We start from the raw sequence: 19,250 nt of genomic DNA, 5'->3' as shown, positions 1-19,250 counted from the left end.
AAAATACTATCAAAAACTACAATACAAAAAAAATAAATAAATAAATGCAACACAAAAAGCTTCTTGTGGTAATGATAAATAATGATAATAATAATGATATAATAATAATTTTCAACTTTGAACACAGGGCGAGACGGCACAAAAGCTACATCAGTGTTTTGCATGACTAACGTCTGAACAACTGTATTGGCGTTTCTTGCTTTTTTACATATGCAGAAACAAAACAAACAAGCTTTTGTTGAGTTGGTCAAAAATCTTTGGTTTACGCTTTCTAAAATGCATTCTGTGACAAATCAGACCTCAAAAAACGGCTCTCAGATACCACCTCCCTCCCTAAACCACACGCTGCATTTCCTCTGCTGTCACATATTCACCAATTTCCATACAATTATCAGACTCAGCTTCAGGCTAAAGCCCATCAAAGAGACCGTCCTGCAGTGGGCTGTGGATTTATTACACGCAGAATGAAAATCTGATCACATGCAGGTCAAACATCTTCACTTTAAAATTGATTTAAGATTATGCTCCACAGACACAATACCACCCAGATCTGTTCCTTTCATCCGCGAGCTTTCGCACTGCTCGTAGACCACAGCCGCAAAGTCACAGTACAGGCAGACAGAATTTACCGGATTACACCAGTGTCAGAACGCTGGAAATGGCCAGTGGAACCAAAATCATGCTGTAATTTTTTCATTATTTATTCTCACATTTGTTTTGTCATAAAGTTCATTTCTGTTCCCTTTTTTTTTATTGTTATAATGTTGTCATCAGCCATGCTTTTATTTTGGTCACCAGCAGGAATGTGTGCACCACAACCTGGAACAAGTGCCCGTACAGGAGATTTAGCGAAGAGATGGTTAGCAAGGACAGTTAGCAGAGAGTTAGGAAAGAAAGGCTAGCAAAAACAGGGTTAGCAAAGGGATGATTAGCAAAGACACAGTTAGCAAAGGGATGATTAGCAAAAACACGGTTAGCAAAGGGATGATTAGCAAAGACACAGTTAGCAAAGGGATGATTAGCAAAAACAGGGTTAGCAAAGGGGTGATTAGCAAAGACACAGTTAGCAAAGGGATGATTAGCAAAAACAGGGTTAGCAAAGGGATGATTAGCAAAGACACAGTTAGCAAAGGGATGATTAGCAAAAACACGGTTAGCAAAGGGATGATTAGCAAAGACACAGTTAGCAAAGGGATGATTAGCAAAAACAGGGTTAGCAAAGGGATGATTAGCAAAGACACAGTTAGCAAAGGGATGATTAGCAAAAACAGGGTTAGCAAAGGGATGATTAGCAAAAACACGGTTAGCAAAGAGATGATTAGCAAAAACAGGGTTAGCAAAGGGATGATTAGCAAAGACACAGTTAGCAAAGGGATGATTAGCAAAAACAGGGTTAGCAAAGGGATGATTAGCAAAAACACGGTTAGCAAAGAGATGATTAGCAAAAACAGGGTTAGCAAAGGGATGATTAGCAAAGACACAGTTAGCAAAGGGATGATTAGCAAAAACAGGGTTAGCAAAGGGATGATTAGCAAAGACACAGTTAGCAAAGGAATGATTAGCAAAAACAGGGTTAGCAAAGGGATGATTAGCAAAAACAGGGTTAGCAAAGGGATGATTAGCAAAGACACAGTTAGCAAAGAGATGATTAGCAAAAACACAGTTAGCAAAGGGATGATTAGCAAAAACACGGTTAGCAAAGGGATGATTAGCAAAAACAGGGTTAGCAAAGAGATCATTAGCAAAAACAGGGTTAGCAAAGAGATGATTAGCAAAAACAGGGTTAGCAAAGGGATGATTAGCAAAAACAGGGTTAGCAAAGAGATGATTAGCAAAAACACGGTTAGCAAAGAGATGATTAGCAAAAACAGGGTTAGCAAAGAGATGATTAGCAAAAACAGGGTTAGCAAAGATATGATTAGCAAAAACAGGGTTAGCAAAGATATGATTAGCAAAAACAGGGTTAGCAAAGGGATGATTAGCAAAAACAGGGTTAGCAAAGCGATGATTAGCAAAAACAGGGTTAGCAAAGAGATGATTAGCAAAAACAGGGTTAGCAAAGAGATGATTAGAAAAGAGATGGTTAATCAGCAAAGAGTTGTTTGGCAAAGACACAGTTAACAAGAAGACGTTAAAAGAGAGTGTTAGCAAAAACATCTCTAGCAAAGAGATGATTAGCAAGAACGTGGTTAGCAAAGAGATGGTTTTAAAGGTATTTAGCAAAAAGACGGTTAGCAAAAACACAGCGAAAACACTATCAAAGAGATGATTATCAATGAGACAATTAGCAATGAATGGTTAGAAAAGGAACAGTTGGCAAAGAGAGGTTTAGCTTATATATAATCGGCAAGAACATGAGAAGAGAAAGTTAGCAAAAAACATGTTTAGCAATGAGATGATTAACGAAGTGATGGCTTGAGAGATATTTAGCAAAGAGACGGTTAGCAAAAACTCGGCAAATAAATACGTAAATATATATAGTAAATAACGACCATTAGAAACCATTAAAACCTAATGGTTTTGCTTTCTAATAGGGAAATGGCGTAGTGGTTGCCACTAGTTTCCTGTAGAACACCTTTAGATCCTATTAGGAAACCATCAAATACATCAAGAATCAGCCATTGGTCACCTGTTAAACCATTGGGATCCTTTACATTGTGAAGTTAACCCATTAAAAAAGCCAAAACACGTTACAAAAACATCAGGAACCAACAGAAATGGTTAATGGTTTCTATGGGGTTTTTTTTTCAGCAGGGATGGTTAGCAAACACCACAGAAAAACCTGGTTAGCAAAGAGGTGGTTGAGAAAGATGGTTATTTTCAGTCAGAATGATTTTCATTGACAGCTTTAAAAGCAAGACAAACAGAAGTGGGTCTGTTGTTGAACTCAATAAAGACTTTTTCTATTTCCTTTCTTCACAAATAAGCCTCAGTTCGAGTTGTGTGCTTGTGGGTGGAGGCGCTGAAGCCGTGGAGCAAGCGCTCACCTCCGCTTCTACAGAAATCTGAGGAGATTTAGCTGTTTCCTCATAAAGCCTTAAAACCAGCCTGAGTAAGCATCACCATCTGCTCTGAAAACACCCTCCACACTAGCGGCCCACTCAGAAACTCCACGCCAGATACGTACGCTCCCTCCACCAGATGAGGAGCAGCAGGAGTGATCCGAGCTGAGACCTGCACTGCGGATTCTCCGCTGTCTCTGGATGTGTTTGTGTGAATGATGTAGACTCTGAGGTTCTGTGGAGGAACAATCTCCGCAGCAGGTGGAGGGAGGCTCCTCTGAATATGGAGATTTAGGCTTATTTGAGAGTGGATGACAGTCATTTTCTACAGAATTTAAACGCAGCTCTTAGAGTGGGCTGAGAACTTCTGTACCGACTGGAACTCAGACATCTTCCCATAACAGCTGCTTTTCAGCTGAGGAGAAACATGTTTACGCAGGGCTGTGGAGTTATGAGCTGCTTCTAGCTATGACCAAAATGTATTAGGACCCCAAGCCCCCTTTGGACTTGTATGTTTTTGTTTTCTTTTCAATATTATTTGGTGAAAAAATGCAGTGAGTCAATGTTGAGGCATTAGCGATTAAGCGGATTGTAGTTTAATGAAAAAGTCAGTGGCTAACTAGCATCTAGGATAAGAGGTGTTAGGCTAACACTAATTCGCCACAGAGCCAGCTAGATTACACTTTTCCATGAAAACTTAGTCTAACGGTAGATTCATAGACACAACATAGACACACAGACATATCCATACTCCGCCCTCAAACGTGACTGACATATCCATACTCCGCCCACAAATGTGATTGACATATCTGTATTTCGGCAACAAATGTGATTGACATATTCGTACTCCACCTACAAATGTGACTGACATATCTGTTTTCCGCCAACAAATGTGATTGACATATTCGTACTCCACCCACAAATGTGACTGACATATCTGTGCACCGGCCCACAAATGTGATTGACATCCATACTCCACCCACAAATGTGACTGACATATCCGTACACCGCTCACAAATGTGACTGACTTATCTGTACTCCGCCAACAAATGTGATTTATTTATACATGTGCACCTCACAATGTGACTGATATGTCCATACTCCACCCACAAATGTGATTGACATATCATACTCCACCCACAAATGTGATTGACATATCATAATCCACCCACAAATGTGATTGACATATCGTACTCCGCTTACAAATGGAACTGACATATCTGTACTTCGCCCAAAAATGTGATTGATGTATGTTTTCCACCAACAAATGTGATTGACATATCTGTATCCTGCCAACAAATGTAATTGACATATCTGTATCCTGCCAACAAATGTGATTGATGTATCTGTATTCTGCCAACAAGTGTGACTGACGTATCTGTATTCTGCCAACAAATGTGATTGATGTATCCGTACTCCGAAAACAAATGTGATTGACATATCATACTCCGCCCTCAAATGTGATTGACGTATCCGTACTTCGCCCAAAAATGGGATTGACATATCTGTACTCCGCCAACAAATGTGATTGACGTATCTGTATTCCGCCCACAAATGTGATTGACATATCTGTATTCTGCCAACAAATGTGATTGATGTATCCGTACTCCGAAAACAAATGTGATTGACATATCATACTCCGCCCTCAAATGTGATTGACATATCCATACTTCGCCCACAAATGTGACTGACTTATCCGTATTCCGCCAGCAAATGTGATTGACATATCCATACTCCACCCAAAACTGTGATTGACATATCTGTACTCCACCCACAAATGTGACTGACAGATCCATACTCCGCCCACAAATGTGATTGACAGATCCATACTCCGCCCACAAATGTGATTGACATATCCGTACTCCACCCACAAATGTGACTGACATATCCGTACTCCACCCACAAATGTGACTGACATATCCATACTCCGCACAAATGTGACTGACATATCCATACTCCGCACAAATGTGACTGACATATCTGTTTTCCGCCAACAAATGTGATTGACATATTCGTACTCCACCCACAAATGTGACTGACATATCCATACTCCACCCACATATGTGACTGACATATCTGTGCACCGGCCCACAAATGTGATTGACATCCATACTCCACCCACAAATGTGACTGACATATCCGTACACCGCTCACAAATGTGATTGACTTATCTGTACTCCGCCAACAAATGTGATTTATTTATACATGTGCACCTCACAATGTGACTGATATGTCCATACTCCACCCACAAATGTGATTGACATATCATACTCCACCCACAAATGTGATTGACATATCATAATCCACCCACAAATGTGATTGACATATCATACTCCGCTTACAAATGGAACTGACATATCTGTACTTCGCCCAAAAATGTGATTGATGTATCTGTTTTCCACCAACAAATGTGATTGACATATCTGTATCCTGCCAACAAATGTAATTGACATATCTGTATCCTGCCAACAAATGTAATTGATATATCTGTATTCTGCCAACAAGTGTGATTGACGCATCTGTATTCTGCCAACCAGTGTGACTGACGTATCTGTATTCTGCCAACAAATGTGATTGATGTATCCGTACTCCGAAAACAAATGTGATTGACATATCATACTCCGCCCTCAAATGTGATTGACGTATCCGTACTTCGCCCAAAAATGTGATTGACATATCTGTACTCCGCCAACAAATGTGATTGACGTATCTGTATTCCGCCCACAAATGTGATTGACATATCTGTATCCTGCCAACAAATGTGATTGATGTATCCGTACTCCGAAAACAAATGTGATTGACATATCATACTCCGCCCTCAAATGTGATTGACGTATCCGTACTTCGCCCAAAAATGTGATTGACATATCTGTACTCCGCCAACAAATGTGATTGACGTATCTGTATTCCGCCCACAAATGTGATTGACATATCTGTATTCTGCCAACAAATGTGATTGATGTATCCGTACTCCGAAAACAAATGTGATTGACATATCATACTCTGCCCTCAAATGTGATTGACATATCCATACTTCGCCCACAAATGTGACTGACTTATCCGTATTCCGCCAGCAAATGTGATTGACATATCTGTACTCCACCCACAAATGTGACTGACAGATCCATACTCCGCCCACAAATGTGATTGACAGATCCATACTCCGCCCACAAATGTGATTGACATATCCATACTCTGCCCTCAAATGTGACTGACATATCCGTACTCCACCCACAAATGTGACTGACATATCCATACTCCGCACAAATGTGACTGACATATCTGTTTTCCGCCAACAAATGTGATTGACATATTCGTACTCCACCCACAAATGTGACTGACATATCCATACTCCACCCACATATGTGACTGACATATCTGTGCACCGGCCCACAAATGTGATTGACATCCATACTCCACCCACAAATGTGACTGACATATCCGTACACCGCTCACAAATGTGATTGACTTATCTGTACTCCGCCAACAAATGTGATTTATTTATACATGTGCACCTCACAATGTGACTGATATGTCCATACTCCACCCACAAATGTGATTGACATATCATACTCCACCCACAAATGTGATTGACATATCATAATCCACCCACAAATGTGATTGACATATCATACTCCGCTTACAAATGGAACTGACATATCTGTACTTCGCCCAAAAATGTGATTGATGTATCTGTTTTCCACCAACAAATGTGATTGACATATCTGTATCCTGCCAACAAATGTAATTGACATATCTGTATCCTGCCAACAAATGTGATTGACATATCTGTATCCTGCCAACAAATGTAATTGACATATCTGTATCCTGCCAACAAATGTAATTGACATATCTGTATCCTGCCAACAAATGTGATTGATGTATCTGTTTTCCACCAACAAATGTAATTGACATATCTGTATCCTGCCAACAAATGTAAGTGACATATCTGTATCCTGCCAACAAATGTGATTGACATATCTGTATCCTGCCAACAAATGTAATTGACATATCTGTATCCTGCCAACAAATGTAATTGACATATCTTTATCCTGCCAACAAATGTGATTGATGTATCTGTATTCTGCCAACAAGTGTGACTGACGTATCTGTATTCTGCCAACAAATGTGATTGATGTATCCGTACTCCGAAAACAAATGTGATTGACATATCATACTCCGCCCTCAAATGTGATTGACGTATCCGTACTTCGCCCAAAAATGTGATTGACATATCTGTACTCCGCCAACAAATGTGATTGACGTATCTGTATTCCGCCCACAAATGTGATTGACATATCTGTATTCGGCCAACAAATGTGATTGATGTATCCGTACTCCGAAAACAAATGTGATTGACATATCATATTCCGCCCTCAAATGTGATTGACATATCTATACTTCGCCCAAAAATGTGACTGACTTATCCGTATTCCGCCAGCAAATGTGATTGACATATCCATACTCCACCCAAAACTGTGATTGACATATCTGTACTCCACCCACAAATGTGACTGACAGATCCATACTCCGCCCACAAATGTGATTGACAGATCCATACTCCGCCCACAAATGTGGTTGACATATCCATACACCGCCAAAAAATGTGATTGATGTATTCGTATTCCGCCCACAAATGTGACTGACTTATCCGTACTCCTCCCACAAATGTGATTACCCTATCTATATCACGCACACAAATGTGACTGAATTATCCATGCTACGCCCACAAATGTGATTGATGTATCCATGCTCTGCCCATGCCATGATTTTACCAGCGTTCTGTAGAGCTCGTCCAAGACAACACATTTGTGTAATTTTGTAATACATTCTTTTTTCTGTTATTTTGATTTCAGAAAATAACAAAAAATATGGCAAAAACAGTCCGAATCCCTACCAGCTCACTCCGGATCTCTTATGCACTATGACTTTATCCTGTCTTTGATTATACGAGTATAACCAAAGTGCTGAGGCCATACGTTCTTCCAAACACACGCCCGGCTACATAAATCACCAGCAGCCGTCCGGCCAGGGTGTTTAATGAAAACATTAATCAGAGCCTCTGTAGTGCAGCTCAGATCAGATCAGTCTGATTCAGATCTGTTACAGCAGCGGAGAGATCAGCTTTATCACTGCAGGTCAATACAGGCTAAATAATGGAAGTGTTATATTAGAGTCAGACAGGAAATGATTGGACGCGTGATACGACCTCGAATAATAACACGAACGACTCCCCTCGGCCCACCGCCAGATACTGATCATACAGTGCTGATGATGCACTCAGACCTGGAGAATTACGATGGAGAACAGGCAACTTAGAGCGATCCCTGATTGGGCTGTGAACTTTTAAAGAATTCACGAATTATTACTGTCATTCTGCTGTATTATTTATTGTAATTAGGTAGTTTAATTATATACAGGCTAAATAAAATGGATCCACACTTTGTCCACAGATGTGACTGACCTGAATTACATTTACATTTGATTTACGTTCTGTAATATTATCAACAGCAGCAACAATAATAATAACAACTTATTAACTTCATGCATAAAGTACACAAAAAGTAAAATACTAGATAAAATAAAATAAAAATTGAACAGTTTAAACTATGCAAAGAAACAGTAAAAAGAAAATAAAAGTGAAAAACCGAGAAAAAAACAACATATTTTTTATTTTTGTTTTATAATTAGAAAATAGAAAATAAAAAACAAAATACAAAATTAAAAGTTTAAACTATGCAAAGTGACAGTAATAAAAGAAAATAAAAGTAAAAAACTAAGAAAAAATTTATTTTATATTTTTATTTTATAAATAAAATAAAATTCTTCAATTATATGTTCATTTTTATTTTACAATTAAAAATTCTACAAATGTTTTTTTATTTAAAGAATTTTTATGTTTGCACTGAAAAAAAAAATCAACCTTCTGCACAAAATTCAATTTTGTCAACTTATTTTAGTCAAAAGTTGTATTAAAAAATAAACTTTTTTAGTACTTCAGTACTGTATCTTATTTTAGGTTAACAGAATAGTTTAAATTGAGCTTACTCAAAAAAAAATAAAAACTATACACGCAACAATAACTTTTCATCAAAATGAATTCATAATAAAATATCTCCACTTCTACAGAGAAAGATTTAAAGTTTAGAATCTGCACACTCCACACAATTTCTCCTCTTGTTTCATTGAGCTACAAGAAATAATTCATTTACATGAAAACATGACTTTGTTGTTGTCAGCGATAACTTTGACTTTTAAGTTGCAGTGTTTTTACTGTGGATGTAGCCTCCATAAAGATGGAGCTTACAGAATAAAATTGACTTTACATGGTTCAAAACAGACCATACACAGAGACCAAACACTGAGACCAAACACTGAGACCAAACACAGAGACCAGAAACAGACCTTACAAATAGACTAAACAGAGAACAGAAACAGACCTTACAAAGAAATCAAACACAGAGACCAGAAACAGACCTCACACAGAGACCAAATACAGCCCAAACACTGAGACCAAACACAGAGACCAGAAACAGACCTCACACAGAGACCAAATACAGCCCAAACACTGAGACCAAACACAAAGATCAGAAACAGAGACCAGAAACAGACCTTACACAGAGACCAAACACAAAGACCAGAAACAGACCTCACACAGAGACCAAACAAACACAAAGACCAAACACAGAGACCAGAAACAGACCAAACACAGAGACCTTACACAGAGACCAAACACAGAGACCAGAAACAGACCTCACACAGAGACCAAATACAGCCCAAGCACTGAGACCAAACACAAAGATCAGAAACAGAGACCATAAACAGACCTCACACAGAGACCAAACAAACACAGAGACCAAACACAAAGACCAGAAACAGACCAAACACAGAGACCAGAAACAGACCTCACACAGAGACCAAATACAGCCCAAGCACTGACACCAAACACAAAGACCAGAAACAGAGACCATAAACAGACCTTACACAGAGACCAAACACAAAGACCATAAACAGACCTAACACAGAGAACAAACACAGAGATCAGAAACAGACCTTACAAAGAAATCAAACACAGAGACCAGAAACAGACCTTACACAGACAACAAACACAGAGACCAGAAACAGACCTAACACAGAGAACAAACACAGAGATCAGAAACAGACCTTACAAAGAAATCAAACACAGAGACCAGAAACAGACCTTACAAATAGACCAAACAGAGAACAGAAACAGACCATACAAAGAAATCAAACACAGAGACCAGAACAGACCTCACACAGAGACCAAACACAGAGACCAGAAACAGACTTCAGACAGAGACCAAACACAGAGACCAGAAACAGGGACCAGAAACAGACCTTACACAGAGACCAAACACAAAGACCAGAAACAGACCAAACACAGAGACCAAATACAGCCCAAACACTGAGACCAAACACAGAGACCAGAAACAGACCTTACACAGAGACCAAACACAGAGACCAAACACAGAGACCAGAAACAGACCTTACACGGAGACCAAACACAGAGACCAGAAACAGACCAAACATAGACACCAAACACTGAGACTGAATAATGACACCAGACACAGAGACCAAACATGGAGATCAAACACAGAAGGGGGGGCGGGGTTAAGAGTGGAAAAAAAAAGAAAGAGGCAGAGAGAGAAAAAACAGACAGAAACCAAGAGCAAACACAGAGACCAAACACAGAGATGAGACATAGAGACTGAACACAGAAACCAAACACTGATACCCAGACACTGATCAAACACAGAGATCATAAACAGATACCAAACACCAAACACAGAGACAAAACACTGAGACCACACACAGAGATCAAACACAGACACCAAAAACTGAGATCAAACACAGAGACCAAAACATAGAGATCAAGCCCAGGGATACAGAGGGAGGGGAGAGAGAAAGGAGAGAGAGAGGTAGAGAGAGGCAAAGAGAGAGAGTAGAGATACAGTATAAATCTACAGTATAAGCTCTGTGGTTGTGGTCGGGGGGGGTGGTCTGGGGTTGGTGTGGGGGGCTCTGTATTAATCTGGCGGCGTAATGAGAGTTTAAGGGTTTGCGTTTCTGATGAATTCAGGGATTGGACTTAAACTGCTTTCATTTTGTTCGCTGGACTTTAATCTCCTGACCCTGCCGTCTTAATCAAAACTGGGAGCGGGATTATAATCCGCCGCGAAGCTTCGGCCGGATTAGAGGAAGTGACCTCGACCTGCAGCACATCTGCTTCCTCCAATCAGCAGCCGCCGTGTAGCGCCCAATAATCACACTCTCGCTGTGTATGTGAGTAAAACAGGCTGAAAAGATCTTTTCTCCCACAAACCGGAGAGACTGAGTCACAGAAGGACGACTGAGAGGCTGCAGTATCAAAATAATGATAATAAAAAAACTAGTGTTTCTCTTTTAAATGAAATCCCCACTTAAATCAAACAGTCAATCAATCAATCAAACATGTTTACTGTTTTAGTTTTAGCTACGGCGCTAATGTAGCTAACAAGTAATGAGAGCTCATACCCTACTGATTAGCATGATGCTAACTGCATGTCTAAATCATCACACAGGGGCCTCAAACCGAGCATAACAGACTTGATTATGTGGTTATTTTATATCATTATGTTTAATGTAGAAACCTTCCTTTCTAAGTAGCCTTTATTACCATCTCTACGATCATGCTAATTTCTGCTAGCATGTCTGTGGGATTTACAATGTTAGCGCCAAGCTAACGGTGTCGTACATCCATATTTCCACAGAGTTTAGCACTATTTATGTTCTGACGTAAACACAAATATTCAACGTGTGTGAAACAACATTCCTTATTTACTATGTTGCTTGTTGAATCAGTAAATTTCTCCAATTTAAAGCCTGTACTGAATAAATACTGAATATTATTGGAGGAGCCTGTTAGCTACCTATCAAGCTAGTCCGTGTAGTTCAGCTAGCTGCCAAACTAGTCAGTGTAGTTGATGTTCAGCTAGCTGCCAAGCTAGTCAGTGTAGTTGATGTTCAGCTGGCTGCCAAGCTAGTCAGTGTAGTTGATGTTCAGCTGGCTGCCAAGCTAGTCAGTGTAGTTGATGTTCAGCTAGCTACCAAGCTAGTCAGTGTAGTTGATGTTCAGCTAGCTGCCAAGCTAGTCAGCGTAGTTGTAGATAAGAGGATTAGATCATTTACCCAGATGGCAAAATTTGTCTGGTCTACTTGTGGGCCATATCCTTGTGTTTGATCTGGCCTGACTGGGTCCTCAGCCCTGATCAGTCCCACATACTGTAAAGTAGGTAAAACTAATGGATGTAGCCCAAATCTGGCCCAACTACATTGTTAATCCACAACAATCATGCCAGAAGTGGTCCACAAATATAGACATGAGGCAAAACCAAATAAGACGTTGACCAGGATCTGGCCCTGTTCTGGCCTGCATGCCTAACATTTGCCTGGTAGTCAACACTCGAGTATGAAAGCCAGAATCGGCCCAGAACTATCTGCTATCTGGGTAGCTGCCAAGCTGGTGTAGTGGTAGTTTGTTAGCTAGCTCCAGGCTAGTCAGTATAGTTGTAGTTTCTCAGCTAGCTACCAAGCTATTAGTGTAGTTGCAGTTTGTTAGCTAGTAGCCAAGCAGTGTTTAAAATTCCCCCATAATTCAGTGGTTGAGATGTAATCAGACTGATTCAGAGTGGTTTGGAAATGGTTCAGATGTCTTTACAGTGGTAGTGATAGGAACCAGGGGTCGCCATGACTACAACACAAATATAGACATTTTATTTACTATCCAGAACCACCAGTGAACCAACACGAGTCTTCTGAGTTTATATGGAGTGTTGATATAAATAGTGGAAAATCTGAAATAATACGTTTTCTTTGGGGACTATTTTGCCTCACAGCGCCCTGCATATTATATATCCCTCCACCATGAATGGATTTCAAGGCCAAAATCTTCTCAAAACTATGAAAAAAACAGTGTCTCAGACATCAGGCAGTGAATTCATAACCGTTTCATGTAGTAACGTTCTGTGAGGGAGATTTTAGAGGTGGACATCCGGTTCCTATCAGTAAGTTTCTCTAGAACAGTGTTTCACACCAAACCACTCAGAATGACACGTCTTAACCATTTAATCACACAGAATTTTTGAAATATCATTGGACTTCCCCTTTCATACAGAGCAGTATTTGACAGTGCTCTCAAATGTGCCTGAGCTAAGCAGGCTTCAGTTTGATGACAGCATATTAATGGCTGTGCTGGCCGTGTTTGTTGTGGCGAGAGCTAATGACAGTAGCAGCCGGTTCATAGAGGCGCTCATGAAAGGACTCAGGCTGTTTAAAATGCAGCTGGAGTGGACGACCCCATTCAGCAGCTCCACGCAAACACAAACACGGGTCACGGCGGCGATGAAGAAAACTGTCCTGAACACAGACAGAGAGCAGCTTCAGCGTCACTGTACGAGCAGAGACAAAAAGGAGGGCCATCTGAATGGACGCTGGCTCTGTTTACGACTGTTTGATCGTGTGAATCAGTGCAGCAGTGGCTCCAAATACAGAATAAAACATGTTCAGACTGATTCAATGACTGCTTTAAACAGGAACGAGCTCTCAGGAGGCACAGAGAGACGAATGGGCTGGTTCTGAGACAGGCTTATTATGGCTTATTATGGGATTTTACATTTACATTACATTTACATGGGTGTTTATTCCCTAAATGTAGTAAAAGCTCTGTCATAATTATTCTCTCACTGATTAAATATCTCACTATTCTGAGAAAGCTATGCTCTATAAAGATAAAGAAGATTAAATAATATTAAATGATAATTACATTCATACAATTATTACAATCAACCGTTTCACACCAAACCACTCTGAATCCCCCTGTTTACATCTCCAACACTCAATTATGCAAAAATGTTCAAAATTTGTCAGAATTCCCCTTTAAATACATGTTTTTTCCTTAAAAATAAGTAACTCATAACTGAAGACTGGACTCGCACATACATTATATATGGAATTCTGTTATATTATATTATTATTATTATTATTATTATTACTACCACTACTACTATTATTCCTCATGCTATTATGGACCATAGACAGACAGACTGATAAAAAAAGGGTCCGTAATTTAGAAATAAATAAACAAATATGCACAAACTGAAGGGCACATATTCTACTTTTGCCTCATGTTTTATTTTTGAGGTCTGCTTAAAACATTTGTGTGGGTTTTTTGAACCAAAAACTGCAGTAATTTATTTGTACATGACTGTTTTCCAACCACTTGTTATCCCTCACATTTCCAACCACTTGTTATCCCTCACATTGGAACAGTTTCCTGTTTTTGTGATGTCACAAACACTAATGCATTTGCATATATACTCCGATTTAGCCTACAGCAGTTTAGCCCCACCCATTCAGCTACAGCAGTTTAGCTCCACCCATTCAGCCTACAGCAGTTTAGCTCCACCATTCAGCTTACAGCAGTTTAGTCCCACCCATTCAGCTACAGCAGTTTAGCTCCACCATTCAGTCTACAGCAGTTTAGCTCCACCCATTCAACTACAGCAGTTTAGTCCCACCATTCAGCTACAGCAGTTTAGCTCCACCATTCAGTCTACAGCAGTTTAGCTCCACCATTCAGTCTACAGCAGTTTAGCTCCACCCATTCAGCTACAGCAGTTTAGACCCACCCACTCAATCTACAGCAGTTTAGCCCCACCATCCAGCCTACAGCAGTTTAGCTCCACCCATTCAGCCTACAGCAGTTTAGCCCCACCCATAGAGTACTTTAGCCCCACCCCCTTAGCATACAGCAATTAAGCCCCGCCCATTCAGCCTATGATCATTGAATGAATGATCATTAAAACGTGAATTAAGACTGTAAATAAAACAACACAAACATTATAAGTAGAGATTCAGGCCCTTTACACTCTACATTTCAGGCCAGAATGCCTCTTTAAAGCTCTTACAAAAAAGCACGGCTAAGATTCAGAATAAAATAATAAGATCTGTCCTAAAAACCTCAACATTACAAGACTCTGTCTGTAAATTAGAGCTACAAGGCCATGAGTTCATTTGCAGCACAGCAGTGCCTTTATGTTCATATTAACAATGGAAACAGTGACCTCTTGTGGTCGTTTAGGTTAAGCACACGTTCCACTTGTTATCCTGAGTGTATAAACAACCATACTAGTCTGTTCCAAATGTACAGACTTAAAACATTTATTCCATAGTAAATGGAGGTAGTGCATACAGTTAAAAGTCCCCCCCCCCACAGCACAGTTATCTCCCCTCGACTCCAAAGTACATCTGGAATATCTCTGCACAGCCTCGGTCGCTGAGGTACTGGAACAGCTGGCCAAGGTCCATGTGATTTCCTCGGTTCCCGTGAGGGTCGAAAACAGCCTCCTCGAAGCCAGAGAACTTGCGCAGTGAGTCCACGGTGTCAGACGAGCCCAGAGGAACGTCCTCCCTGTGCCGAATCATGATCCTCTTCCAGGTCAACACCTTCACCCTGGACGTCAGCACAGATAACGGTCACATTCGAGCAGCGAGGAACCGAGACTGTCAGAGCTCGGCCTTCAATTCGAGACATTGATGCCAAAAATCAGGCCAAAACATGAGGAAAAAACATGGCTACAATAATGCTAACTTTTGCTAGCGTCCCTGGGATGCTAGTTGTTTGTTAGCACTAAGCTGCCAGCGATTCGCATTAACATGTTTTATAATATCTGTTATACATTAAACACAGATGTTTGAAGCTTCTAAGAGACATTTCATGTTTTACTTGAAGCTTGTGACAAATATATTAGCATTTATTTTACCTTGTATCAGTTTTACAGTGACTTTCAGTGAAGAGTCCCAGCATAGAGCTGCTGCCGCTGTTTTACATTCATAACGGAAACCTGCTTAGACTGCGACAGTATTCACAGTTGGTTATCTAGAACTTCCAGAAGACACAGAGTGACAATTTTGATGTCTGAGACATCGTTTTAGGAGAGTTTTGATACGATTTTGGCCTAAAACATACGTTTGAACTCCATTCATGTTGGAGGGATACATGCAGGGTGTTGTGTAGCTGGGCAGCTAGCTAACAAACAACAACTACACTGACTAGCTTGGCAGCTAGATCAACTATAACTACACCGATTAGTTTTACAGCAAGCTAACCTACAACTACACTGACTAGCTTTACAGCTAGCTAACAAACTACGACTACACTGACTAGTTTAGCAGCTAGCAAACACTGACTAGCTTGGCAGCTAGCTAACAAACAACTACACTGACTAGTTTAGCAGCTAGCTAACCTACAACTTCACTGACTAGCTTTACAGCTAGCTAACAAACTACGACTACACTGACTAGTTTGGCAGCTAGCTAACACTGACTAGCTTGGCAGCTAGCTAACAAACAACTACACTGGTTAGTTTGGCAGCTAGCTAACAGTGAATAGCTTGGCAGCTAGCTAACAAACAACAACACTGACTAGCTTGGCAGCTAGATCAACTATAACTACACTGACTAGCTTTACAGCTAGCTAACAAACAACTACACTGACTAGTTTAGCAGCTAGCTAACCTACAACTACACTGACTAGCTTTACAGCTAGCTAACAAACTACGACTACACTGACTAGCTTGGCAGCTAGCTAACACTGAGTAGCTTGGTAGCTAGCTAACAAACAACTACACTGACTAGCCTGGCAGCCCAATAAGCAAACTACAACTACACTGAAAGCCTGGCGGCTGGATAACAAACAACTACACTGATTAGTTTGGCAGCTAGCTAACAAACAACACTGACTAGCTTTACAAGTAGCTAACAAACTACAACTACGCATGGTGACCCCGGTTCCTATCACCACCACTGTAGAGAAATCTGAGTCTCTACAATCAACTATTTCACACCAAACCACTCTGAATCACTGTTTACATCTCAAACACTCAATTATGCAAAAATGTTCACCATTTATCAGAATCCCCCTTTAAATACATGATACAAGTAACTCATAACTGAAGACTGGACTCTGACACACATATAGAAGTGGTGCTGGGTTTAAGACGGGATTTCTTTGGTAGAACTAATACGACACATGGAGTCTGAGAAGTTTGAGAAGTAAAACAGCAAGTAAAGTCAGTACCTGGCCCAGAACTCCTCGGCGGCGGGCTGCAGACCCTCCACACAGACCATCCCCGGCTTCCCCGGCATGCTGAAGCCGGACAGGTCCAGCTCTTTGGCCCACTCCAGGATGTTCTTCCTCTTGCTCTTGTTGTAGATGTGGTGGCTGTAGATCCACAGCCTGCTGAACGCATCCCCGCTCTGCCCGGCGGACGGCTCTTTCCGGGCCGCCGGCGGGCTCTCGCTCATGTACCCTGGCGTGTGCTCCTTCAGCCAGTCCACGGCGGTCAGCACGCACAGGCCTCCGTCACAGCTCTCCCTCAGATATGACGTCAGATCAGAGACCAGCTGAGTGTGCTGAGCACGACTCAGCTCAGAGCACCTGCAGTAGTCATAGTTGCTAATTGTTACTGTTTCGTTTTGCTATTCATAATAATATAATAATAATAATTAGAGGTTTAATTTTAGTATAATACGACTAACTACAATAACATTATTATTATCATTATTATTATTCGTGGCAGTTTTTGTATGAATATGATTATTATGCTTATTGTTTTTGTTATTATTATATTATTATTGGAGTTTACATATTATTGGGCAAATACACTGAGCATTACATCAGCGTCTCTGGACAGTGTGTAAAAGATTTTAATCATTCAGATCATTGTGTCTATTAAAATAATAATTAATAATCATTATTAAAGTTATGTGCAGACACTTCCACAGTGGTGAAGCGACAGTTAGGCAAGGTGTTAAATACCTGACAGCAATCTCGGGCAGCACTTTTGGGTAGTCCAGTGGGAACGCACAGGACAGTGTGATGTCCACCTGTTTAAAACACAATATAATATAATATAATATAATTTAATATACCATACTATACTATACTATAATATAATTTAATATACTATACTATACTATAATATACTGTACTATACTATTACATAATATAATATAATATAATATAATACAATATAATAAAACCAGGGGAACTAAACTCTAATCTACACTCTTAAAAAAGATGGTTCTTCAAGGGTTCTTTAGTAAAGACAGTGGTTCTACATAGAACTATGAACACTTAAAAGGTTCTCTGCATGGTGAAATGGTTCTTCAGACTGATGTAGGCTGATTCTACGTCGAACCTTTATGAAAATGGTTCCATATAGCATCAAAAATGGTCCAGCTATTGTGACGACATCAAGTTTGTAACAACAGAACACACATTCTCCATCAATCCGAAGAACCATTTCACCATGCACATGGTTCTTTGGGTGTTCATGGTTCTATATAGAACCCCTGTCTTTACTGAAGAACCCTTGAAGAACCATCTTTATTAAGAGTGTATCAGTCAGCTGTAAGAAGTCACTGAGTACATTCAGCACATTCACCCCGTTGGCTGTGGAGGAGTCCACACTGATCCTGATGGAGAACTGAGGTCTGGTGGTTGGAGGAGAATCAGCTCTTCCCTCCACAAAAGCTCTGAGCTCCTCAAAGGCCAGCTGGTCCACCACCAGCTCCTCCTGGCTGGGGAACATGCTGGTCAGGAGCTCCAGTTCAGCGAGCTGGGCCTCTGCTTCTTCACAACAGGCCATCCTGTCCTGGCCTTTATGGTCATTCAGAGAAGATCAGAAGTGGACAAACCTGCTGCAGATCAGACCAGAAGATCAGAAAAGTGCAACCAGCTTTAGTGAGCGGAGAAACACTGAGCAGGTCTGTAAACGCTGCTCAGTTCACAGCACAGTTAAATCTGAATGTGTTAGTTTTAGTGCTTTAATTATGAAAAACAAACCAGACTCGACTGATCGATCGCTGATCACACTTACACCAAAAAATAACTCAGTTTGTTGATATTCACATGAGCCACGTGTGAGGAAGCCGGCTATTATATAAACCATTTCCTTTGCAAAATACGAGTAATTTTAAGTATTAAAGTTAGGATTAGAGTCTAAACGTCCCGCTCTTAATCGACAATATGAGTAACATGAAAATAACTTGAAAGTAGTTTAAAAAGGATCCACTTGCGTTTGGTTAAAAATACCGCGAACTCTTATTTTGACATTTTTTCCTGTTTCGGAAGCGGACGCCGTGTTTCAAAATAAAAGTTCTAATAGACGCGCACTTTCTTAGTCA

General features: G+C 40.3%; 1 protein-coding gene across 4 annotated transcripts; it reads right to left on the bottom strand.

The window, feature by feature from the left end:
- Positions 1-15,069: 15,069 nt before the first annotated feature.
- rwdd2b (RWD domain containing 2B) lies at positions 15,070-19,149 on the bottom strand. 4 transcript variants are annotated; one of them, XM_036557341.1, is made up of 5 exons: positions 18,944-19,149; positions 18,509-18,764; positions 17,881-17,948; positions 17,140-17,499; positions 15,070-15,513 (listed from the first exon to the last, which is right to left on the bottom strand). In XM_036557341.1, exons 2-5 carry the CDS (start codon positions 18,710-18,712, stop codon positions 15,282-15,284), a joined length of 864 nt encoding a protein of 287 aa, XP_036413234.1. In that variant the 5' UTR covers positions 18,713-18,764; positions 18,944-19,149; the 3' UTR covers positions 15,070-15,281. The 4 variants fall into 4 exon arrangements, with proteins under 4 accessions (XP_036413234.1, XP_036413243.1, XP_036413259.1 ...); XM_036557350.1 differs by having other exon boundaries at positions 18,910-18,999; XM_036557366.1 differs by having other exon boundaries at positions 18,509-18,761; positions 18,944-18,995.
- Between the last annotated feature and the right edge of the window lie 101 nt (positions 19,150-19,250).

The sequence above is a fragment of the Colossoma macropomum genome, unplaced genomic scaffold (genome assembly GCF_904425465.1).
Source record: "Colossoma macropomum unplaced genomic scaffold, Colossoma_macropomum, whole genome shotgun sequence".
NCBI classification, from domain to species: Eukaryota; Metazoa; Chordata; class Actinopteri; order Characiformes; family Serrasalmidae; genus Colossoma; species Colossoma macropomum.
The sequence above is the reverse complement of the archived record's forward strand: the minus strand, read 5'-3'. Positions and strand labels throughout refer to the sequence as shown.